Source organism: Rhinopithecus roxellana, chromosome 6 (assembly GCF_007565055.1).
Source record: "Rhinopithecus roxellana isolate Shanxi Qingling chromosome 6, ASM756505v1, whole genome shotgun sequence".
In the NCBI taxonomy this organism is placed as follows: Eukaryota; Metazoa; Chordata; class Mammalia; order Primates; family Cercopithecidae; genus Rhinopithecus; species Rhinopithecus roxellana.
The window spans coordinates 62,682,948-62,709,811 of NC_044554.1; the positions used below are offsets into that span (position 1 = coordinate 62,682,948).

Consider the following 26,864-nt stretch of genomic DNA (forward strand, 5'->3'; position numbering starts at 1 on the left):
CCTGTTCCCGGGGCTGGGGTCGACGGCACAGGGTGTGTGTGGAGGAACATTCAGGTGCCTGGTACCTTATCGTTTTCCTGGGACCCCTGGCTCTGTCCGGTTCCCCGGGGGCAAGACTGTGCCGTGGGACACAGCTCGTTGAATGCTCAGGCGTCCAGAAGTGACCTGCGTCTTGATACCCGTCTTTAGTCCAGAGCAAATGGGGAAGATGCCAAGCATCCTCAAAAAGAAAAATTCCCAGTGTTTGGTAGCATCTCCCACGGTGTGAGAGGGGGTTGGGTTAATCAACCTCCACGGCCTCTTGAAGGTTTACGTCTGTATGATTCTCTGGGAAACTTCGTTTCTGCCTCTCCTTAAGTGTTAGAAACACATAAACTAGTGCTTACCTAAGGAAATCAAAAGCACCCTACCACAATCTCATTAATCTTCGTTGTGGAAATGACACATTTGTAACATTCATGGAAAAAGAGGGCAGGGAAAGAAGACACTCATTTTGGAGAGGATTGCTGCAAAAAGAAGTCTCAGCTCTTCTAGTGTGGCAGTGACAGAGCCGGGATCAGAATGATTTCATTCAGTTTGTATGCATATTAGCAATGATTATCACTGTGCCATCCAAGTGTTCACTTACCAAGCATTCAGTACCCTTCTCTGGAAAATACATAAGTTTGTGTAAAACAGCTATTCAGGACATTATTTTGTTTTATACATAGGTAGTGGCTCAAATCCTTTCCAGCATCTGGAGAAGAGTGCTGTTTTACAGGAGGTATGACTGGGAAGCATTTTGTGCCTTTTCTATTCTGTTTTAGTGTGGTGGGTAGCGAATTCCTGGGCTACTGTGATCACAACACCCAAAATAAGGAACGTAACAGAGTTTAGGGAATATAGATTTAAGGGAAAAGGAAGAGGGGTTACTTGTCACAGGAGAATTTAGAGCTTACAGAAATGCAAAGACATGAAGACTGTCACAGGTTGGGAATCTTAAATGTAAGAAGAGGTGTTTAGTGCAAGATTATTGAAATCAGTTATCTGTATTAATGTCATTGTATTAGTATGATATAGATCAGTATTGTGATCCTTATTTAACTGGTATAGCCCATAAAGTTGAAGTAGTCAACCTAAGGGAATTAGTTAGAAAGTATAGGATGGAAAATCAAGGCCACATGTAATAATTTATCAGATACTTTAGTAAATTGAGAACTATAGACCATGTTGTTTGGATACTGTGATTAAAAATAGTCTGTATTAAAGTTGATTTGCTATAATCTGTGATAGAAAAGGTAGAAAAATAACAATGTTTTTTATGTTTTTTCATAGGCTCGTATATTCAATGAAACTCCAATCAATCCAAGAAGATGTTTGCATATTCTTACAAAGATTCTTTACTTACTAAACCAGGTAAATTACTTTTATTTTCCTCAGATAAGTGTGTCCTGGAATAGAAATACTGAAGCTTCAATGAAATATTTTCTGGAAAGTGTAATTATTTATTTATTTCAAATTCACTTAATTTTAACATATGTAACATTTGGTTGACAAAATAATATGTAAGACTTGAGTACGAGAACTATGACATATATAGGTTGAGTATACCTTATTTGCAATGCTCGGAACCAGAAGTGTTTTGGATTTAAGATTTTTTTGGATTTTGGAACATTTGCAGAATACATACTGACTGTTCCTACTCTGAGTATCCGAAATCCAAAATGCTCCAATGAGTGTCTCCACTGAGTGTTATATTGGCACTCAAAAAGTTTCTGATTTTGGAGCATTTCAGATTTTGGATTTTGAGATTAGAGATGTTTAACCTGTACTTCTTTTTCATTCTTGAGATCCTAAACTAGTGATGCACGTAGTAGATTCTCAATAAATCCTTTGGTTTCAATTTAATGAGTACTAGTTAGAACATATTGTTTACATGTGTTTGGAGATCTTCTTGTTTTTCTGAAAATACAGTGCAAGATCAGGCAAACTCCAGGTATTTTCTTTCTTTTGTGTGTAATCATGATGTTTTAAAGCTTTGATTTTTAATATTCAGATTTTATATTTATTATCCCTACCTCACCATTGCTATTAAAATAATTCTGGGCAGTAGCTTAACCATTTTATGTGCCTCGATGTCCTTTTCTCTACATGGGGATTATGATAATACCTGTTACAGAGTTGTAATGACTAAATGAGATCATTAGTGTAAAGCACTGGGAATAGTACTGAACACATACATACATACTGAACACATACATAGTAAGCATTCAGGAATAGTTTTCCTTCCATCATTCAGCAAATATTTATTGCATAGCTGCTGTGTCCTGTGCACTGTTTTAGGTGTTCGGGATATAGCAGACAAAACCAGCAAAAAATATTTGCACTCATGAAATATGGATTCTGCTTGCTACTATTGTTATTAATTTTCTATTTCTTTTTTTTTGTTTTTTTTCCCCAGACTTAAAAAAAAACTCATGTAATGTCTAGGGCCTTAGAAAATATGATTTTGTTTCATGGATTCATATTCCCTCAGTAACAGTGGGGAATGGGTTCCAGGACCTCCATTGGATACTAAAGTTCATAGATGCTCAAGTCCCTCATACAAATGGTGTAGTATTTGCATATAACCTACACATATCCTCCCATATATTTTAAGTCATCTCTGTGATTATAATACCTAGATTATAATCTCTAGATTATAATACCTGGTACAATGTTAGTGCTGTGTAAATAGTTGTGCTGTATTGTTTAGGGAATAATGACAAGAAGAAAACATCTGTACATGTTCAGTACAAACCCAGTTTTTTTTTCCTTGAATGTTTTTTTTTTCGGGTCTGTTATAACTTTATTGATTTTATTTTTGCTTATCTTTTTTTATTATTATACTTTAAGTTCTAGGGTACATGTGCACAACGTGCAGGTTTGTTACGTATGTATACATGTGCCATGCAGGTGTGCTGCACCCATTAACTCGTCGTTTACATTAGGTATATCTCCTAATGCTATCCCTCCCCCCTCCCCCCTCCCCACAATAGGACCCGGTGTGTGATGTTCCCCTTCCTGTGTCCAAGTGATCTCATTGTTCAATTCCCACCTATGAGTGAGAACATGCAGTGTTTGGTTTTCTGTTCTTGCGATAGTTTGCTGAGAATGATGGTTTCCAGCTGCATCCATGTCCCTACAAAGGACACGAACTCATGGTTTTTTATGGCTGCATAGTATTCCATGGTGTATATGTGCCACTTTTCTTAATCCAGTCTGTCACTGATGGACATTTAGGTTGATTCCAAGTCTTTGCTATTGTGAATAGTGCTGCAATAAACATACGTGTGCATGTATCTTTATAGTAGCATGATTTATAATCCTTTGGGTATATGCCCAGTAAAGGGATGGCTGGGTCAAATGGTATTTCTAGTTCTAGATCCTTGAGGAATCGCCACACTGTTTTCCACAATGGTTCAACTAGTTTACAGTCCCACCAACAGTGTAAAAGTGTTCCCATTTCTCCACATCCTCTCCAGCACCTGTTGTTTCCTGATTTGTTAATGATTGCCATTCTAACTGCTATTAGATGGTATCTCATTGTGGTCTTGATTTGCATTTCTCTGATGGCGAGTGGTGATGAGCATTTTCTTCATGTGTCTGTTGGCTGCATAAATATCTTCTTTGGAGAAGTGTCTGTTCATATCCTTTGCCCACTTTTTTCCTTGAATGTTTTCAATCTGAGGCTGGTTGAATCCACGGATTCAGAACTCATGGTTATGGAGGGCTGACTGGAGGGCTGACTATATATGTCTATACACGTATAAAGGGACACATAAAACATACATATATGCCATATACCTCAGGTGGTTTACATATGGTGCTAGGATAACCATGGTTTCCAATTTGAATTATAAGGTAATATTTTATCTTTACTTTGTTTTGTGACTGAAGACCTCATTCAGAGATTTAATAAAGTTTTCTTGTTTACAAATGAGGACTAAACAATGAGCACATAGTTTTTTTTTTATATATATTTTTGAGATGGAGTCTCGCTCTGTCACTGGGCTGGAGTGCAATGGTGTGATCTCGGCTCACTACAAGCTCCACCTCCCTAGTTCAAGCGATTCTCCTACTTTAGCCTCCCGAGTAGCTGGGATTACAGGCGTGTGCCACCATGCCTGGCTAATTTTTGTATTTTTAGTAGAGACGGGGTTTCACCATATTGGCCAGGTGGGTCTCCAGCTCCTGACCTCAGGTGATCTGCCCACTGCAGCCTCCCAAAGTGCTGGGATTACAGGTGTGAGCTACTTGCCCGATCATCAAGCACATAGTTTTAAATAAAATATATCTGTTCACAAACAACATAATCCCTCTGTGTGGGCATATAAGAAACATTTAAAGGCTGGGCACGGTGGCTTAAGCCTGTAATCCCAGCAGTTTGGGAGGCCGAGACGGGCGGATCACAAGGTCAGGAGATCGAGACCATCCTGGCTAACACGGTGAAACCCCATCTCTACTAAAAAATATAAAAAAAACTAGCCGGGCGAGGTGGCGGGCGCTTGTAGTCCCAGCTACTCGGGAGGCTGAGGCAGGAGAATGGCGTAAACCCGGGAGGCGGAGCTTGCAGTGAACTGAGGCCACTGCACTCCAGCCTGGGCGACAGAGCGAGACTCCGCCTCAAAAAAAAAAAAAAAATGTCAAATCTCAGGCCAGGCGCGGTGGCTCACGCCTGTAATCCCAGCACTTTGGGAGGCCGAGGCGGGTGGATCACGAGGTCAGGAGTTCAAGACCAGCCTGGCCAACATGGTGAAACCCCGTCTTTACTAAAGATACAAAAAATTAATCAGGCGTGGTGGTGCACGCCTGTAATCCCAGCTAGTTGGGAGGCCGAGGCAGGAGAATCACTTGAACCCGGGAGGCGGATGTTGCAGTGAGCCAAGATTGCGCCATTGCACTCCAACCTGGGCAACAGGGTGAGACTCCATCTCAAAAAAAAAAGAAATGCAAAATCTCAGGCTTTACCACAGAGCCACTGAATCAGAATCTGCATTTTGGCAAGATCCCAGGATGAATTGTCATGCACATTAAAGCATTTGAAGCTCTGATCCAAAGCCTGTTTTTAGGGGCTTGAGCCAATATTAAGCTACATAGCAGCCCCTTAAGCCTAGTTTTTTTATACGATGAATCTGGTTCTTGCCCTTTTGGTTGGTCCCCTTCTTGCCACTTTGCTGAGATTCCTAATAGATGGTTCCTTACATTTTAATATTTATTATGCTCCTATGACATGTTAGGCATTGTGCTGGGCATTAGATTATAGATGTGATCTCTGCTCTTAGGCAGCGTAATAATAATGTCCTACTGTGAGTGCTATAATTTTCTGCCTCATTGTAAACTACAATACTTCAGGGAGATTTAAAATAGTTTCTACTAAAAGGTTAGAGACTACTATGCTAGAACTTTTAAGCATGGTATGTGATACTGGATTATTTTAAATAAGGGGGGTAAATGACCATGTGGGTTTACAGATTGAAAGCCAGAAAAATTGCAGAGGCAAAATGTTTACAAAGAAATTCTTTTTTCTTGAGTTCTAAAGGATTTTTGCAGAAATAGAAAATCCTGTGTGTGTATGTGTACATATATATGAATACATATTTTTTAAAGTTTAAAAATTGTTTTAAATTTTACTTAGGGTGAACACTTTGGAACAACGGAAGCTACCGAAGCCTTCTTTGCAATGACGCGATTGTTTCAATCTAATGATGTAAGTCTTTTTTTATTGTTTTTACGATGAGGAAACTCCTTTTATTTATTTTCCCCAGGAAACTAAGAGTGTTCTAAATTAGGGAGTGTTGCTTGAAATGTTTTAAACTATTTGATTGCTTATAAAACTTATAAATGTTCATTATAAGACATGAAAATGGAAGAATTAAAGAATGCAGTTGTAAAACTCTTCCTCTGCGGATCTACTGTGAAGTCATAAAGACTGTTAATACCTAGCTCTGGCATGACACTGTAAAGGTGGACTGATAAAGAAGTCAGTGCACATAGCTACCACATTTGTCAGTTGTTAGTCAAGTTTCTGGTGGGCCTGGGATTGCTGTTAGTCAGCGGGGCTGACAGTTGAGAAGAAGAGATGGATGTGGAGTGGGGAAGGGGAATAAGGAATGGAATAAGGAAAAAGAAAAATGAGTGCAGACTAAACCTGCCTCTCATTACCTTAGACCACCCTGACCTTCAGAACATATGTCTGCTGCTTTTTGTCTGTCTTCTAAGTGTGGTGTACATTTTTCTTTTGCCTAGCCCTAAGGTAGAACGATACAGGGAAGGTAATTCTGGGATATCTATTTTCCAGCTTTCCATTAACATAAATTCGCCAAATCTTGCAGTTTTTTGGTACGTATTACATATCATCACACGTCACATTTTGCGTCAACCCCCAGAACCTCCTGAGATTTGAGTCTTGTTACAGATCTAAATAATGAGAGGTTTTAGGAGTAGATCTTCAGGAAGATCAGCAGTCCCCTGTAATGCAGCTGTGTCAGGGGAGGTCATTATATACTCTACAGGCAAAGGGAGACTAATTTCCTCACATATGGGATAAAGGACTGACGCTTCTACTGGCAAAAGATGTGGCAGAATTTAGGAGTTTGGGGTACTTGTCTTCATCAGAGTCTGCCCGTGTATCCTCATTCCACTTTTCAGGGCCCCATTCTTTGCCAGTCAAGGTCCTAACTTTAACATAAGATGTCCTGCAACAGTGTGAATTGAATTTGCATTGTAACTGAGCCACTGCAGGATATGCTTTGTAGAAATCTCAGCCCTGTGGCCACATGATATAAGGCTTTCTTATGAAGGCAGTTAATAGATTGCTGGTCCCCTTACCCAGATTTGAGTGGTGCATTTAAAACTCTGAACTCATCATTTTCTTTTCTTGAGAAAAGAATTCTCCAGTGTACCTAGAAACAACTAATTAACCCATTATACAACTTATTTTTACTAAAATCTTCTATGGCATCATCTACTTAGTTACTAAAAGCTTTGTCTTCTGTAGGTCCTTGTCTGCAGATGATAATTTTAAATATTTTGCCACTGCATGCCATGGACTACTAGTAGCCCCTTTGTCATTGGAAACTGGTCATTAATACCTTCAATCAAATCAGAGAAGCAACTTCAGGTTCATATCTTTAAGGTCTTCTTTCCTTTTAACCACTTCCTGTACCAGAAATTCAGGGTTCAAACAGGGAAACAGAACTACTATGAGTATTGTGGAATTAGGTGTTTATTAGAGGAATTAGACTAGAAAACTAGGCAGGTTGAGCTGCTGGAGTGGGGTTCAGACGGAGGCTGTTACACAAGTCATGGAAGGCTATTGCCTCTTTTGTGGCTCTGCTTTTGCTGCCAGGCAAAGTAACCGCAGTCTTCCTAAGGCTGCGGTTACTTAGCGGGCTGGTAGTTGGGAAGAAAAGCTGGACATGTAGTTGAGAAAAGGAAGCAGAGTAAGAAACAGAACGAGGGCAAACTTTTGAAGCCTGTAGCACAGAGGTTTATATTAAGAGGATGTGAAATTTTTTTGTAGGAAATGGATTAGGGAAATGTAGGATTGTTCGAAAGGACTAATAGCCTGTTGAAGTTAGTGCTCATGAATTTAAAGTATTACCAGGTAGCATGGTGAATGTTTTTCTCCAACTACAGCCTGCAGGTTAAAGCATTGAAGGCTTAGAGATAGGATTTAATCAGGATTGAAGTTTTGCCAGGTTAGTAAACAGAGGGAGAAACAAAGAAGTTGAGTGGTTGAAACATCGACTGTGGAATCTTCGGTTAGGAGGGAAGCAAGAACAGGGCTGACAGGGACAGCAAAAAGTTGATAGGATCAGTAGCTTGTAGGTCGAGAGAGTGAAAAAATTTTGGAGTCAGGAGTGTGAGTGCTTGGAAATGAAATTAGAAAAAGATGCTGTTACTGTTAGAGGCTGTGGCAGTGGAATTGGGTGATCATTGTAGGGAGGATGGCATCATTGGAGAAGAGGAGGTCAAGGAATGAAGAGGTCAGAGGTTTAGAGATACCATCTGTATGGGTATTAAAATTACCAATAGTTATTACTGGGATTGTATTGGAGAGACAGTAAAGAAGGTACTGGTATTTTTTAAAAATAGGGGAAGTAACCTGGGTTTAATGGACAACCAGCAATGGTAGCAGGTGACATAGTATAAAGGCATAAGCTTCCCCACCTGTAGGCCTGGTGGTATGAGGGTTATGCGAGAGAAAACAGCCGCTGTTTCAGAGGGTTGCCAGAGGATCCCTGGGAGAGAGCCACATTTCAGTTAGAGAAAAAGATGGGAACATTCAGAGAAGCGTTTGAGAATGTAGGGGATTTTGCTGATGAAAGTGTCAGAGAATATAATGGCGCTGATTAGAAGGATGGAAAATGGAGTGAGACGAGGTGCTAACCCAGATGCAAGGAATAAGTCTGCAGGTTATGAATAATGACCAGAATATTTTAGGCTTTTTGAAGTGACTGAGGTAAGTAGCCATGTACAGCATGATGTGATTAGTTTTAATGGTTCCTTAGGCAAAATACGGAATTGAGGGAGTGATTGTTTTGGGGCAAAGAGAGGTAGAGATTTTGCCAGAAGCATGTGGAGCTCCTTCCATTACCAGCATTCCTTTACCAGAAGGTTGGTATCTTCTCTCCTTGTTTATATTAATACATGAGGATTATGTATGTTTTTTTCTATAATCAATACTTTGCATTTTTGTGTGTCTTTAAGTATAAAAATAACATCTTCATATTATTTTGCAATGTTGTTGTTGTTGTTTTTGAGTTGTCGCCCAGGCTGAAGTGCAGTGGTGTGATCTTGGCTCACTGCAGCCTCCACCTCCTGGGTTCAAGTGATTCTCCTGCCTCAGCCTCCTGAGTAGCTGGGACTACGGGTGCATGCCATCATGCCTGGCTAATTTTTTATATTTTTAGTAGAGACGAAGTTTCACCATGTTGGCCAGGATGGTCTCGATCTCCTGCCCACCTTGGCCTCCCAAAGTACTGGGATTACAGGTGTGAGCCACCACGCCTGGCCTGCAGTGTTTATAATTAATACATTTTTAAGATTTACCTGCTTGTTACACGTACTTCTACTCTATTTACTTTCACTACTGTATGGAATTCCAATATGTGAATATACAGTAATTCTATTTATCCATTCTCCCATTGGTAGATATAAGTTGTTCCCACATTTTACCTATTACACATGATACTACACATGATGTTTATGTACAGAGTGAGACTTTTTCTGGAGTAGATACCTACAAGTGGAATTTCTGGATAATGCTTGTTTTTTGACAGTCATGACAAATTGATCTGTTAGATTAGAGGTTGTATTAAATTATACATACATTGCTCCAAATCCTCACCATTTCTTATTGCCAGGCCCAAGTACATGCCATATTTGGAAAATATGATATGGCATCTTTTTGTGGTTTTAATTTGCATTTTCATGATCATCGCTGAGGTTGAAACTCTTTTCATATGTTTAATAGTCATTTTGCTTTTGTCTCTGAATTGCCTGTTGATATTCTTTGTTTATTAAATTCCTCCCACTGACCTATAGGTTAAAATTTTTAAAACCTTTATAGTCTTTTTAAAAATGAAATAAGCTCTATTGAATATAACTTGTAAAATTCACCAATTTTAAGTGTACAGTTTAGTGAGTTTTGACCATGTATAGAGTCATGGAACCACCACTACAGTGATGATATAGAAACTTTTCACCATTCCAGAATATGTCCTTATATCCTTTAGTTACTTATTCCCTCACCCGAACTCTAGCACTTGTTCTGCTTTCTGACTACGTAGTTTTGCATTTTCTAGAATTTCATTTAAATCTAATCATATAGTATATAGTCTTGTGTGATTTTTATGTCTTGTTTCTTTCACTTAGCTTATGGCTTTTGTGATCCAATTTCTTATATGTATCAGTACTTAGTTCCTTATTATCACTGAATAGTACTCCATTTTATGGAGACCGTCTGAGTGATTTATCTGTTTGAAGTATGTGGATTTTGGTTTGTTTCCAGTTTATGGCTATTGTGAAAAAGCTGCTAAAAGTATTCCAGTACAAGTCTTTGTGTGAACCTGTTTCCATTTCTCTGATTAATATCTAGGAGTGGCGTTATCGGATTTGCATTTCCCTAATGATGAGTATCGTAAGCATATTTTCTTTCTGTTTTGTTTGTTTGTTTGTTTGTTTGTTTTTTGAGACAGAGTCTGGCTCTTTCGGCAGGCTGGAGTGCAGTGGCGCGATCTCGGCTCACCGCAAGCTCCACCTCTCGGGTTCACGCCATTCTCCTGCTTCAGCCTCCCGAGTAGCTGGGACTACGGGCGCCTGCCACCACACCCAGCTAATTTTTGTATTTTTAGTAGAGACGGGTTTTCACCATGTTGGCCAGGATGGTCTCAATATCTCGACCTCGTGATCTGCCCACCTCGGCCTCCCAAAGTGCTAGGATTGTAGGTGTTAAGTCTCAGTGCCCAGCCTAAGCATATTTTCATTTACTTATTTGTCATCTGTATATCTGCTTTGATGAAGTGTCTGTTAAAATTTGGTACCACTTAAAAAAATCAGGTTGTCAGCTGGGCGCGGTAACTCATGCCTGTAATCTCAGCACTTCGGGAGGCCAAGGCGGGCAGATCATGAGGTCAGGAGTTTGAGACTAGCCTGGCCAACATAGTGAAACCTGTCTCTACTAAAAATACAAAAAATTAGCTGGGCGTGCTGGCAGCCACCTGTAATCCCAGCTACTTGGGAGGCTGGGGTGGGAGAATCCCTTGAACCCAGGAGGTAGAGGTTGCAGTGAGCTGAGATCATGCCACTGCACTCCAGTCCAGGTGACAGTGCAAGCCTCTGTCTCAAAAAAAAAAAAAAAAAAAAAATTCTTGTCATCTTATTGAGTTATAAGTTTCTTTATATATTCTGGATAGAAGTCCTTTATCAGGTAGATGTTTTGTAAATATTTTCTCCCACTCTGTGGCTTGCCTTTTCATTTACTGGACTGTTATTTTTTTTTTTTTTAAGTATAGTTTTACATGCAGTAAAATTCATCCTTTTGAGGGTATTGTTCTATGAGCTCTGACAAACACATACAGTGGTGGTATCACCACCACAATTGAGATTTAAAACATTTCCATCTCCTTAAAAAGTTCCCCCATGTCTCTTTATCATCTACTCCTCCTTGCCTCCCTCAGCCCCTGGCAATCCGTTATCTCCTTTCCGTCCTTATAAATTTGCCTTTTCCAGGAAGTCATATGAATGATACCATATTGTATGAAGCCTTTTGTGAGTTTCTTTTCAGTTACTTAGCATGATGCATGTGAGATTCATCCATATTATTGTTTGTATCAGTAGTTTATTTTTATTTTGTCGTCCTATTCCATTGAATGGACGTACCTCTCTTTATCTGTTTGCCAGTTGAAGGATATTTGGCTTGTTACCAGTTTTTGGAGATTATCAACAACATTGCTATAAACATTCATGTTTTGATTTTTGTATGAACATACATTTTTATTTCTTTTGGATAAATGCCTGGGAGTGGGATTGCTGGGCCATATGTAGGTGTGGTACATTTAACTTTGTAATAAACAACCAACTCAGTTTTCTAAAATGTTTGTAATCATTCCCACAATCACTGTATGAGAGCTGCAGTTTGCTCTGCGTTCTGGCCAGCACTTAGTATTGTTGTTTTTATTTTTGTTTTTAATTTTAGCCATTCTGATAGGTGTGTAATGGTATCCCTTTGTGTCTTAAATTTCCATTTTTCTAATGGCTGATGATCTCAAACATCTTTTCATTTGTATTTTTACCTTCCATATATCTTCTGTTGGTGAATGATTTGTTAATATCTTTTGCCCATTAAAAAAACTGGATTGCTTATTTTCTTATTATTGAGTTTTAAGAGGTCTTTATGCATTCTGGATACAAATCCTTTATCAGATGTGTTTCACAAATATTGTCTCTCAGTATGTGGCTTATGTTTTTATTTTCTTAAAGTCTTTCAAAGGGCAGAAGTTTTAAATTTTGATGAAATCCACTTTATCAAATTTTTTTCTGTTACGGATTGTGCTTTTTATGTCATATCATAGAAATCTTTGCTTAACCGAAGGTGACAATGATTTTCTCCTGTGCTTTTTTTCTGGGTGTTTGTGGTTTTATATCAATTACCTTATGATTTATTTCATATTAATTTTTGTATATGGTATAAAGTAAAGGTTGGTTTCTTTTCACCTCTTTCCACTTCCTCCATCCACTCCCTCTTCCTTTTCTTCTTTCTTCATTTTCTCAACACATGGTTCTGGAATAATTGCATATCCATATGGAAGGAGAAAGGGGAGGAGGGGGAGGAGATGATGAAGGTGGTTTTGTTTCATTGACCTATATGTCTATTCTGACTTTAGCTCTATGCTGTCTTGATTAACTATAGGTTTAAAATCTACTATAGTAAGTTTTATAGTGCATATCTTTCTATTTTTCAAAATTGTTTTGGCTTTTTTGGGCCCTTTGCATTTCCATGTGGATTTTAAATATATGTTATGTATAGATAATATAGAAATAGAAATAGACAAATTATATTATATATAATATAATCTTTTTTTTTTTTTTTTTTTTTTTGAGACGGAGTCTCGCTCTGTCCCCAGGCTGGACTGCAGTGGCGCTATCTCGGCTTACTGCAAGCTTTGCCTCCTGGGTTCATGCCGTTTTCTAGCCTCAGCCTCTCGAGTAGCTGGGACTACAGGCGCCCGCCAACATGCCCAGTTAATTTTTTGTATTTTTAATAGAAACGGGGTTTCACCGTGTTAGCCGGGATGGTCTTGATCTCCTGACCTTGTAATCCGCCCGCCTCGGCCTCCCAAAGTGCTGGGATTACAGGCGTGAGCCACTGTGATAGATATAAAAAGCCTGCTGGAACTTTGATGGGGCTTGCATTAAATCTAAAGAGCAGTTTTAGGAGAATGGACATTGTAGCACTGTTGAGTTTTCTTCTTTACAAACATGGTATATATCCCTTTATTCAAGTCTCTCTAACTTCTGCCAGCAGTATTTTACAGTTTTCAGTGTACAAGTCTTGCACATATTTTGTGAAATTTATCCCTAAAGTAGATAGTATTTGTACTGTTTATTGGTAGTCTCTAGAAATTCAATGAACTTTTATATATTGACCTTTTTCTTGTGATCTCCTTAAATGTTTGTTAGAGTTCACTATTGAAGCTGTCTTCCTAGTGGGAACGCTTTTCGGGGTTAATTAACTTCATTAAAAAAATGTATATATGATGCCATTCAGGTTATTTGTTTTCTTGAGTGTACTCTGGTAGTTTGTATCTTTCAAGGAATTTCAGCTGAATTGTTGAACTTTGCATAAAGCTCTTCATAATATTCCTCCATTCTTTTAATGGCTGCAGAATCCTTAGTGATGTCTCTTCCTTCATTCCGATATTGGTAAATTGTATCCTCTCTCTTTTATTCCTAGGAAGCTTGTCTAGGGATTTATAAACTTTATTGATCTTGTCATAGAACCAGCTTTCTGTTTCATTGATTTTTTAAATTAATTTTTCTCTTCCAAACTAATTGTGCAAAAAGAAAAAAAAAAAGCTAAAACATCAAACCAAAAGAAGGGGAAGAAGAGAGGAAGAGACACATAGATCAAACAGGACAAACCAATCATATAATGACCTGGTAGATCTAGACCCAAATATATCATTATCCACATTAAATGTAAATGAAGAGCACAAAGATCATTTATGAAAAGTTGACTGTATACTGAGCCATAAAGCAAGACAACAAATTTCAAAAGATTGAAATCATGTAGACTGTGTTCTTTATTTACAATGGGATAGTGTTAGAAATTAATAATAAAAGAATAACTAAATCAGTCGCCGTTTATTTTGATAGTAGGAAATTTTTTTTTGTTTTGTTTATAGCCATGGTAAAGTAAATGGGCTGGATTTACCCTGCTACTATAAATACCTAGAAAATCAAACAAAATTTATGATGTAACATTTTCAGACATTGGGTAATAGGTATCCCAGGACTGTGATCTGAAGAAGGGAAACTAGGTCAGTCCTAGGATTGTGCTAGATCATGGCCCGGAAACAGATTACAGGCCTAGCTCTCTCTCAGAGCTGAGAAAACGAATGTAGGTCAGGAGCCAAGAAAGCTCGAATTTGTGAAGCAGAATACCAAAGAAGAAGGAGCAGGAGAGAAAAAGAGGGCGGGGGAGAGAAGGAGGGAGGAGAGGGAGGCATTCCATGATCTGCTGAGGACTGTCCCTTGAGTCTTTGGTTAAGTAAAAACTGATCTGTGTATGTAAAAAAGGAAACTACTGAAAGCTAAAGAAAGAATCTGAAAAACAGGGCTCCAAATAGTTTGTATTCCCACCAGTGAGAGTGGAAAGACCTTGTATTGCGTAAGACATCTGGTATAGTTCTCAAAAGGAAACCATACATAAGTAATTATTACCTAAGTAATGGGAATATATTATAACCTTACACTAAAACTTTAAAAAGCCCATAAGTAAGCCTCAAAGTGGGGGGTGGGGGTGGGGAACACTAGTCCTGGGTAACCTTCCCTCATGACAGAATAGAGTTCAATACTGTGTAAGATCATACAACAAAATAATAAACTTCACAATGTGCAGCATCTAGTAAATTATCAGATATACAAATAAACAGGAAATATTATCTATAAACAGGAGAAAAATGGATCAGCATACACAAACCCAGAAATGATAAAGGTGATGGAATGAGCAGATGATGTCATTAGAACAACTATTAACATGGTCTATATGCTTAAGAGTGTATAGAGAGGCATAACAAGAATAAAGCATAAAATAGGAGAGATACAAAGAGATCCAAATACACTTCCCAAAAATTAAAAAAAAGAAAAGAAATATATAAAATGAAAATTACACTACATGAGGTTAATAGCAAATTAGAGATGTAGGACAAACAAACAAACCAACCAACCCCAGGGTTATTGAAGACAGCAGTAGAAGTGGTCCAGAATAAAGCAGAGAGGAAAAAAAGACAGACTAGAAATAAACAGAGCATCAGCAACCTGTGAGATAATACTTTGGAAGTTTTGTTTATCGTTTATACTCAAAATTGCAGTGGGTTTTTGACTTATCAAAATCAAATACTCAGATCTGTGTTTTCCCTACTCATGGGAAATTCGGGAGTCTTAGGATACTCTGATTCCTTATACATACATGAGTATATCAACATATATATGTGTATATATGCATACACACATGCACATTTACATTCATATATTCTATGCTATCATTTTCTTGTGAGTCTTGTTTGTTCATTGTGACTTACTCATGTCTTTAGCACTTTTTAAAAACTCTTCATTCCTTGCTCTATTTCTGAGTTATCTGGGATGATTTTCCTTATGCTTGAAGAATATAACTTTGAGAATCTTATTTTCCTAGACGTTAGATACTATATCCCATGCTAGTAAAATCCTTCTGTGGCTATGAATGTTTGGTTGTGTTCATTTCTAGCATCTGTGAATTTCTCTTAATTTTGTCCTTGGCTACACATTTAAAATTTTTGTTTCTATTTTATTCAGCATTTCTGTGTATTTGTTTATGCAGTATGTTTTAGTGATTAAGAACACATTTTTTGCCAACGTTTTGTATTGTTTGTCTTTTGAATTTTCACCATTTTCGTGGGTGTGAGGTAATTTCTGAAATGTGGTTTTAATTTTTCATTGGATAAGTAATTTTCACTTCCCTGATGACTAATAATGTTGAGCCCCCATGTTTTTGTGTTTTAATGAAATTTCTTTTTGTATCTCTTGTTTTCTTCTGCTTCTCACAGAACTTTTTTTTTTTTTTTTAAATTGGGGTGTGGTGTTCCTGAAATTTTGATTCTTATTTTTTGTTTTCTTCTCATAGTAGCTTTGATCTGCCCCATGTGTGTGCCCATACTGACTTTCTGTGTGTGTGTGTGTGTGTTTTGTTTGTTTGTTTGTTTGTTTTTCTGTGTTTAATCACCATGAGGATCCTTGCTCTCTTCTCTTTCCTTAATGGGTTCAGTAGTATCAAGGTTTTCTCCATAGCTTGGCCTCTGGAGCTGCGTCTGATGTATTTGGGTTTCTCTGCTTAAAATAAATTTGAGGTTACTCAGTAAGGACAGACTAGAGGAACCTGGGGTCTGGCCGCTGCCCATTTATCCATAGTGTGTGAATAAATCAGAGATCCAGTTGTGTCGGGGAGAGTAGATGGAGCATTGTTAGCTTAGTACTTACTTGGATCCAGGTATTCATCTAGAAATCTCATTTAGGGTTCAGGAGAAAGCATTGGTATACACTGAACTGAGGAAAGTGCAGAGTTTGCCCATTTTTAAGTTCTTAAAAAATATGTTTTCCAGGAGCAAGCCTTTGATTAACACTGTACCCCGTCTCTACTAAAAATACAAAAATTAGCCAGGCGTGGTGGCAAGCACCTGTAATCCTAGCTACCTGGGAGGCTGAGGCAGGAGAATTGCTTGAACCCAGGAGGCGGAGGTTGTGGTGAGCCGAGATCGTGCCACTGCACTCCAACCTAGGCAACAGAGTGTAACTCCATCTCAGAAAAGCAAAACAAGACAAAACAAAAAACCTATGTCTTTGGACTCAAGCTATCAGAGTCTTAGTTTGTATCTCTCTGTAGAAAGATCCATATAATTGAATTTTTAAGTTTTTACCTTTTGTGACAGTGCATCCGTTGTGTTTAGGAAATACTAGTATTCTGAATATTTTCTCACCCAGATATTAATTTTTTTTTTTGGTAGATGAGACTCTTTTAAGAATATCTTTCTAAATATATATCTACTTGGGTTCCTCACTTCAGATAATTTAAAAAACCATTTCCTTATGAATAATCTGTTATCTTTTATAAATAATTTTTCAGCAAACATTGAGGAGAATGTGCTACCTTACCATCAAAGAAATGGCTACCATCTCTGAGGATGTGATAATTGTCACAAGCAGGTATGTGAATGGTCAAAATCTAGGATGAGATACTTATATATTTAGTGGAATATTTGCTGTTTGCTCTCTGTTGATTTTATTTTTTGACCATAAGCCAATAGGAATTTAAAAGAATATAATATCTTAAAGCATTCTTTTCTAAAATGAAGTTTTCATCATGTGAAAGCCATCCTTATCTGATAAAGCAAAGGAAGAAGTTACAAAAGATAATATTGATAGATTTGAGTGCATAAAAATGTTCATAAAAATAGATAAAACTGGCTGGGCGCAGTGGCTCAAGCCTGTAATCTGGGATTACAGCACTTTGGGAGGCCGAGACGGGCGGATCATGAGGCCAGGAGATCCAGACCATCCTGGCGAACACGGTGAAACCCCGTCTCTACTAAAAAATACAAAAACTAACCGGGCGAGGTGGCGGGCGCCGGTAGTCCCAGCTACTCGGGAGGCTGAGGCAGGAGAATGGCGTAAACCCGGGAGGCGGAGCTTGCAGTGAGCTGAGATCCGGCCACTGCACTCCAGCCTGGGTGACAGAGTGAGACATCCGTCTCAAAAAAAAAAAAAAAAAAAGATAAAACCAAAAAGTAAGTGATAACATGTACACTGAAATAAAATATTTACAACAGATACATCAAAGGCTAGCATCTGTAATATATAAAGAACTTTTAAAAAGAAACAAGTGATAATTCATCAAATAACCAATAAAAAGGATCTAAATGTCTTTAGATAGTTGTTCTCACTAGTAACCAAAAAACATAAATTAAAAATTCAAGAATGAGGTATAATATTTGTTATTCATCAAACTGGCAAAAAAGCAAAAAGGCAGTATTCAGTAATTGTAAGGGAGACATACTCTTGTACAAAGGAGACGGAGTAATAAATTGGTTCAATTTTTCTAGAAAGCAATTTAACAACATTTGTTGAATAATTGAACGGTTTTATCCCTTTGACCTAGTAAGGCCACATCTGTGGAGCTATCCTTGGAAAATAATCAGACATAACACAGAAAAACTTACATATATTGATGTTTGTTGCAGCACCATTTACAGTAGCAAAAAGGACAAAACAACTTATGTGTCTACCGTTGATAAAATTATTTAATTAACCATATTGTCATGTTATAAAATATTTTAAATTTTGGAGATATTTTTGAAACATCTGATATTAATAAATTTTCGTAAAGTGCTAAATGGAGATTGGAGTCAATCTACGTATTCCATATAGTCTCACTTTAAAGAACATTTTATGTGCTAGACGTGGTGGCTCACGCCTGTAATCCCAGCACTTTGGGAGGCTGATGCAAATGGATCATCTGAGGTCAGGAGTTCAAGACCAACCTGGCCAACATGGTGAAACCCTGTCTCTACTAAAAATACAAAAAAATTAGCCAGGTGTTGGTGGCATGCCCCTGTAATTCTAGCTACTTGGGAGGCTGAGGTGGGAGAATTGCTGCAGCCTGAGAGGCGGAGGTTGTGATGAGCCGAGATTGTGCCACGGCACTTCAGCCTGGGTGATAAAGTGAGACTCAGTCTCAGAAAAAAAAAAAAAAAGAACATTTTGTGTGTATATATATATATATATATATATATATATATATATATATATAAAGTATGGATAGAAGTTACACAGACTTTGGATGGTTGGGATTGTGGCTGATATTTGTTTTCTTTAAACTTTTTATAATTTGCAAATATCCTAGAATAAGTATATATAATTTATAGTTCTAAGTGTATAATAAATATTATTTTTAAAGTAGTTGCCTTCTTAATTACTATAACTCATTGAAGTGAATCTGGTTTTGTATAACAGAGTAAATGTTTAGAGGAGGGTGCTTGTGTTTAACCTGTAGTGGTGTGGAATGTAGTTTCTTTTCTTTTTTTTTTTTTTTTTTTGAGACGGAGTCTCGCTCTGTTGCCCAGGCTGGAGTGCAGTGGCCAGATCTCAGCTCACTGCAAGCTCTGCCTCCTGGGTTCACGCCATTCTCCTGCCTCAGCCTCCCGAGTAGCTGGGACTACAGGCGCCCGCCACCTTGCCTGGCTAGTTATTTGTATTTTTTTAGTAGAGACGGGGTTTCACCGTGTTCGCCAGGATGGTCTCGATCTCCTGACCTCATAATCCGCCCGTCTCGGCCTCCCAAAGTGCTGGGATTACAGGCTTGAGCCACTGCGCCCGGCCTGTAGTTTCAATTAGGAAAACTTTCAGCTGAAAATAACAGAAAAGCAGATGTAAACAGTGACATAAACAGGATGGGAGTTTATTTTTTCTCATATAACCATAAGTCTAGAGGCATAGAGTAGCTGGTGTTGGCTCAGTCATTCAGCAATGTCAGGGGTAGTGTCTCTTGAATTCTTTGGACATTCTCCATTATTGCAAAATAGATGCCCGAATTACTGGCAGTGTACCACATTCAAGGCTAGAGGGGTACTGGGAAGGAAACCAGGGAAGGCCATGCCATCTGCCTCTTTTATCAGGAATGCAGTATCTTTTCCCAAGGCAATTTTTAGATTTCACTTGGCACAACTGTGTTATATGACTATCCTTCGGAAGCCAGGAAAGTGTTTAGTATTTTATAGCCCAAGTATTAGGGACAGAAAAGGGAAAAGGGGTTGAAAATGGGTGTTATCTAATGGTATCTACCACAAGTAAAAAAACAAATAAACAAAAAAACAGAAAACCTTCAGTTAGATTGCTAGATTCACTAATATTTTGAAAAATTTTAAATAAATTAGTCATTGACTGAGAGTTTTTTGTTTGTTTCTTTTAGCTGTCAATACTTCCCTCTGAGTTTTGCTAGGCTACCTTGAATTATGGTATATTTCTATTAATAGTTCATTTTAAGTGATCAGTAGATGTGGTAGGCAGGATAATAGTGACCCAAAGATGTCCATGTCCCAATTCCTAGGACCTGTGAATATGTACATTACATGGCAAAAGGGAATTACGATTGCTAAACAGCAGATAGGGAGATTATTCTGGATCATTCAGGTGGGCACTTTAAGGACTACACTTCTTGAAAATGAAAGTGGGATGCAAAAGAGATGTCAGTAAGAGATGTGATGATGGAAACAAGGTCAGAGATGCAGTGTTGCTGTATTTGGAGATGGGGGAAGAGGGCCATGAGTCAAGGAATGTGATAACCTCTAGAAACTGGAAAAAGCAAGGATTCACCCTTCCAGCCTCCGGAAAGGACTGTAGCCGTACTGATATCTTGATTTTAGCCCAGTGAGACCAGTTTTGGACTTCTAACTTACATAACTGTAAGATAAAGAAATGAATGTTGTATTTTCCTCTAAGTTTGTGGTGCTTTGTTAACAGCAGCAATAGAAGACTGATGCAGATTTTGGTACTGGAAGTGGGGTGCTGCTATAACAAATACCTGAAAATGTGGAAGTAGTTTTGGAACTATGCAGTGAGCACATCTGGAAGAATTTTGAGGTGCATGATAGAAAAAGCCTAGATTGCCATGACAATAGAAATATGGATGTTAATGACTCTATTAGACTTAGACAAAAGTGAGGAGCAGGATAGAGAAAACATTTACCATCTTAGAGAATATTTAAATCATTGTGAACAGATGGTGGAAATACATTAAAGGTGCCGACTCAGAGGAAAATGTTGGGAATTGAAGGAAAAGGGATCCCTATTATAGTGGCAGAAAGCTCGGTAGGCTTGTGTACTGCAATTACGTGGAAAGGAGGACTTAGAAACAGTGAACTTGGATGTTTAACTGAAGAGATTTCCAAGCAAAGTGTTGAAGGTGTGGCCTAATTTCTTTTTGCCACTAATAGCAAAATTTGAAAGTAGAGAAATAAATCAAGAGGAGACCTGTTAAATAAAAAGGAACCAGGACTTGATGATTTTGGAAATTCTTAGTCTACCCAAGTGGCAAAGGGTGCTAAAGTCAGGAGTTTCACTGTCAGGAAAACGTGCTCTAGAGAAAAAGCCAAAGGAGTCACTGTGCAACCTTTTGCTGAAACCTCAGAAAGATCAAAAGGTCAGAGCATTCACTCACACGAAACGCTGAAGAGATCAAGGGATGTGACTTGTAGATTCCCTTAGCATCTAAGGAGAAGCCAGAAATAGAGATGGGATGATCTAGGCAAGATCTGTGGAGGAGCCTCTTGTCTAATGGAGTGAGTCTCTGTACTTATACAGTAGACCTGCAAAGTTTTTGAGAATTCTATGTCAGTAGCAACTCAGAGGGAGAGAGAGAGGATGAAGTGAAAGACTCAAAGAGGAGGCAAAATTCCTCTTCATTTGTGGACCTATGGAATTAGAAAAGAAATGAGAGTATGAAGTGAAAGAAAGCTATCAGAGCCCCAAAATTCTACAGGCAGGAAACAAGCCGGTAGAACTACTCAGCTTTAAATACATTCTGGTTACTCTTTATGAAAAAGGAAGGATGACTCTGAGGGCAAAGGGGCAGTCCTGTAGGGTGGAACTGAGAACTTTACAGAATTCTGCCCATGCAGAGACGTATTCCAGGTTGCCTAACTGGATTTCAAAATTGCTTGGGATCAATGACGTCTTCCCTTTCACTTTCTTTCATTTTGAATGGGAATATCTGTAACTATATTCTATGGCAGTCCCGTCCTAGTATTTTGGGAGCAGGGGATTTCTTTTCTAATTCCATAGGTCCAAAGATGGAGAGGAATTTTGCCTCAGGGTGGATTATACCAAGAGTGTCACCCATACCAAATTTAGATTTTGATAATAAGATTGAGATTTTTGAATCCATGAGATTTAGATGAGACTTTGGACTTTGAATTGATGCTGCAGTGTGTTGAGACTTTGGGAGGATCTTAGAAGGGGGTGAATGAATGTATTTTGCTTGTGAAATGGACACAGCCCTAATGACGCAGTGATTTTAACCCAGTGAGACTTACGTTGGACTTCTGATCTACAGAACTGAAAATAATAAATTCATGTTGTTTTAAGCTACTAATTGTGGTAATTAGTTACAGCAGGAATAGGAAACTAATGTTATAGATGACCTTTCTGTATGCATAGAAAATTTGTTGGCTTGGCAAGAAACCATGGAGATTAAAAAAACCTGAAGGCACATACTTCACAAAAGAATATATGCAAATGGCCAATAAGCACAGTGTTCTCAATATTATTAGTCATCAGGGACATGCAAATTAAAAATCTTAATGAGATAGGCTGGGCGCAGTGGCTCATGTATGTAATCCCAGCACTTTGGGAGGCCAAGGTGGGCGGATCACAAGGTCAGGAGATCAAGACCATCCTGGCTAACACGGTGATACCCCATCTCTACTAAAAATACAAAAAATTAGCCAGGCGTGGTGGCAGGTACCTGTAGTCCCAGCTACTTGGGAGGCTGAGGCAGGAGAATCGCTTGAACCCGGGAGGCAGAGGTTGCAGGGAGCCGAGATCATACCATTGCACTCCAGCCTGGGCGACAGAGCGAGACTTCGTCTCAAAAAAAAAAAAAAAAAAAAAAAAGAAAATCTTAATGATAGCATACCCACTAGAATGGTTAAAACAAAAAAGCTTGACAATACCAAAATAAAAAAGCCTATTCCAGTACTGAACATCTGGAACAATTGAAACTCCTATACACTGTAGATAGGAATGTAGAATGATACAACCACCTTGGAAAAGTTTTGGCAGTTTCTTATAAAGTTAATTATATACCTGCCCTGTGACCAGTAATACCCCTTCTAGGTATTTACTCAAGGAAAATGAACACATATATGGCCACAAAAAAGACTGTACAAGAATGTCATAACAGCCTTATGAGGGTTCTTCAAAAAGTTTATGGGAAATGTGTGTTATGAAAAAATATCCATGGAGTTTATATTAGTCCATTTTCATACGGCTATAAAGATACTACCTGAGGCCGGGCACAGTGCCTCCCACCTGTAATCCCAGCACTTTGGGAGTCCGAGGTGGGGCAGATCACTTTAGGTCAGGAGTTTGAGACCAGCCTGGCCAACATGGGGAAACCCCGTATAAAAATACAAAAATTAGCTGGGCGTAGTGGCGCACGCCTGTAGTCTCAGTTACTCAGGAGGCTGTGACAGGAGAATCGCTTGAACCTGGGAGGCAGAGATTGCAGTGAGCCAAAATCACACCACTGCACACCAGCCTGGGTGACAGAGTGATACTCCATCTTAAAATATATATATATATATACACACACACACATATATATATACATACACACACACAAAACACACACACACACACACACACACACACACACACATATATATATAATCCGAGACTGGGTAATTTATAAAGGAAAGGGGTTTAATTGACTCATAGTTCTGCATGGCTGGGGAGGCCTCAGGAAACTTACAATCATGGCAGAAGGGGAAGCAGGCACATCTTACATGGTGGCAAGAGAGAGAAGAGAGTGAAAGCACAGTGAAACTGCCATTTATAAAACTATCAGATCTCATGAGAACTCACTATCATGAAAACAGCATGGGAGAAACTGCCCTCATGATCCGATTATCTACCTCCCTCAACACGTGAGGATTACAATTCGAGATGGGATTTGGGTGGAGACAACAGAGCCAAACCATATCAGAGTTCAAAATTTTTTTGCACTAAAATATAAATTCATGACTAACTTGTTAATAACATGTCCGAACAGTATCTAGCTTGAGACACTAATACATCCGTTTGAAAAGAATCCATTTCAGGCCGGGTGCGGTGGCTCAAGCCTGTAATCCCAGCACTTTGGGAGGCCGAGACGGGCGGATCACAAGGTCAGGAGATCGAGACCATCCTGGCTAACATGGTGAAACCCCGTCTCTACTAAAAAATACAAAAAACTAGCCAGGCGAGGTGGCGGGCGCCTGTAGTCCCAGCTACCCGGGAGGCTGAGGCAGGAGAATGGCATGAACCCGGGAGACGGAGCTTGCAGTGAGCTGAGATCCGGCCACTGCACTCCAGCCCGGGCGACAGAGCGAGACTCCGTCTCAAAAAAAAAAAAAAAAAAAAAAAAAGAATCCATTTCAGAGCAGCATCAATTCTGCTAAAATTGAAGCAAGAACAAATATTACATTTATGGTGAACTTTGGGTAGAAGAATGGTGAAATTATTGATGTGTTACAAAAAAGCATGGCAGTAGTGACCCAAAGAAATCAGCAGTTTACAAACGGATAAGTTGTATTAAGAAGGGATGAGACAATGTTGACCACGAAGCCCTTCATCTTCAGCAGCAGACCATCTACATCAATTTTTGAAACTGATGATTAACAGCAGCAATAGCCAATGTATAGACACCTCATTTGGTTCAGCCTTACCCAATTCTGACTGATAAAGTTGAGCAAACTATTTAATGGATGTCAAAACTATTGCATCTAGATTGGCTGCAGGCAAGAGCAGAGCTTTAAGTGGAAGTTTTAAACAAGTGAGATCAAGATGCTGAGGCATTTCCTTGAGGAACTGTAATAGGAGAAGAAATGTGGCTAGCAGTCCAATCCTGAAGACAAAGTATGATCAAAGCAATAGCTACCAAGAGGTGGAAGTGGTGCAGTCAAAGCAAAAGTGGACCTGTCAAAAGCAGAAGTCATGGCAATAGTTTTTGGGGATGCTTCAGGGATTTTGCTTGTTGACTTTCTGGAGGGCCAAAGAATGATAATAGCTTATTATGAGAGTATTTAGAGAAAGTTGGCCAAAGCTTTAGTAGGAAAACGCTTGGGAAAGCTTCACCAGAGAGTCCTTCTCCACCACAACAGTGTGTCTGTTCGTTCCTCTCATCACACAAGGGCAATTTTGCAAGAGTGTCCATAGGCATCCACCTTAGAGTTCTTATCTGGCTTCTTCTGACTTTCTTTTGCTTCCTAATCTTGAAAAAAATCTCTAAAGGTCACCCATTTTTCTTCAGTTAATAATGGAAAAAGGGTGAGTGTGGGTGTTTGTGCCTGGGTGGGTGCTGGGGCTTCACCTCCAAGACAGATCCTCAGGGCAGTGGCTGGATCATGGCTGAGGTGATTGAGACCCTGGAGCCTCTAGTGCCTGTGGACTTGGGCAGTCGTGAGGCAGTGGCACAGCTAGAGAAAGCCATCATCTTCGCCCATGGGCTCCACGCTGTGGACACCGACGGGTGGAGCCCATGGAGTCAGTCCTGGAGGGCAGATGTCTGTACCTGAGATCCGACAATGTAGTAGAAGGCAACTGTGCTGAAGAATTACTACAAAACTCCCATTGCGTCGTGAAGGAGTATTTTGTGGCTCCCCAGGTAATATCTCTTTGCCAAAGCTGGATGAACAAGCGTCTTTCTCACACAGCTGAGTAGCTCATTCTGGAAAGGGGGTACTCTGTGAATACGTGGAAGCATAATGACAACATTTTCTTACCATGAACACTAATTTTCCTGCTTTTTCCAGTCACTTGAAAATATGGGTGCTTAAGCATTTCTTTTTCTTTTTCTTTTCTTTTTTTTTTTTGAGATGAAGTCTCACTCTTGTCCCCCAGGCTGGAGTACAATGGTGCAATCTCGGCTCACTGCAATCTCTGCCTCCTAGGTTCAAGCGATTCTCCTGCCTCAGCCTCCCTAGTAGCTGGGATTACAGGCACCTGCCACCATGCTTGGCTAATTTTTGTATTTTTAGTAGAGAAGGAGTTTCACCATGTTGACCAGGTTGGTCTTGAACTCCCGACCTCAGGTGATCCGCCCACCTTGGCCTCCTAAAGTGCTGGGATTACAGGCATGAGCCACTGCGCCGGCCAGCATTTCTTAATAACAGACTCTTCTGAAGACAGAATTGGGAAATATCTGGTGCCAACAAGGCAACGAGTTCCTGATGCTAACTGAAGTAAAAGGAAAGCAAAAGTCAGCTTCCAAGGAAATAGCTTCCAAGGTATTCAGTTAACAGGCCTGTTCAGTATGGAAGACACTATGTATCTCCCTTTAACTCTCTCCAAAGGACTATACCAACTGCATGAAAGTGCACTTTTACATCTATGTAAATGGTAGGCAGAGCATCTTGATCACTATGTGACAACCTTGGCTATCATTTCCAGTTGCTATTTGAATTGATTTAAGTAGCCCTATCTTCACTGAACATACCTGAATTTGTTCCTAGGTACCCACTTTGTTCCTAGAAAAGGGCTAACTTTCTAGTATGGTCTGAAGAGTGTTCAAAGTAGACTAGAGCTTGGGAACTCCTAACCTGGAACCATCTGCCATCCCACAAAGTGATTATATGCAAAAGGGATACTAGTCATACCTAGTGTTTCTCTTTCTGAAAAGAGAACTTATCCTAAAAGTAGCCCTGGGCCTGGGACAAAGTAGCCCTTTCCACCCCCAAAATGATTATTAAATTGACATGAATCCAAGATCATGGAGATTTTTTGCTTTTTGTTTTAAAACTCACATACCAAGGATAAATGAAACCTATTTCCGGATTCATTCTGTAATAGATTTTAAGTAATAGAATCAGAGAGAGACTTTTCCTCTAACCAGACTGCCGAAGTTGGTTTTGGCTAAGAATTTCCCAATGATCTTTGTGCTGCTGCTCTTTTCTTTTGTTTTTCTGAGACAGGGTCTCTCTCTGTCACCCAGGCTGGAGTGTAGTGCTGTGATCATAGATCACTGCAGCCTCCAACTCCTGGGCTCAAGTGATCCTTCCACCTCAGCCTCCTAAGTACCTGGGACTATAGGTGTGTGTCACCACGTCCAGTTAATTTGTGTGTGTGTGCGTTTTTAAGTAGAGGTGGGGTCTTGTTATGTTGCCTATCTGGTCTTGAACTCCTGGCTTCAAAGGATCCTCTGACATGCCTTGGCCTCCCAAAGTGCTGGGATCACAGGCGTAAGCCACGATGCCTGGCTTGTTGCTAGTTCTTAAAAGTCTGTGTTTGTTTTTCCTATACCCTTCTTTCATCTGCAGTGCTTCTTTTTT

At 39.2% G+C, this 26,864-nt stretch overlaps 1 protein-coding gene and 1 pseudogene across 2 annotated transcripts in view; both read left to right on the forward strand.

The window, feature by feature from the left end:
- Positions 1 to 26,864, forward strand: part of COPG2 (coatomer protein complex subunit gamma 2) — a 160,410-nt gene that overhangs the window by 918 nt on the left and 132,628 nt on the right. For both annotated transcript variants that reach the window (XM_030932347.1, XM_010378802.1), the window contains exons 2-5: positions 711 to 763; positions 1,315 to 1,395; positions 5,657 to 5,728; positions 16,907 to 16,986. In XM_030932347.1, coding sequence (XP_030788207.1) covers positions 711 to 763; positions 1,315 to 1,395; positions 5,657 to 5,728; positions 16,907 to 16,986 — 286 coding nt within the window. The remainder of the gene's footprint in view (positions 1 to 710; positions 764 to 1,314; positions 1,396 to 5,656; positions 5,729 to 16,906; positions 16,987 to 26,864) is intronic.
- Positions 18,995 to 25,254, forward strand: LOC104674473 (annotated as a pseudogene).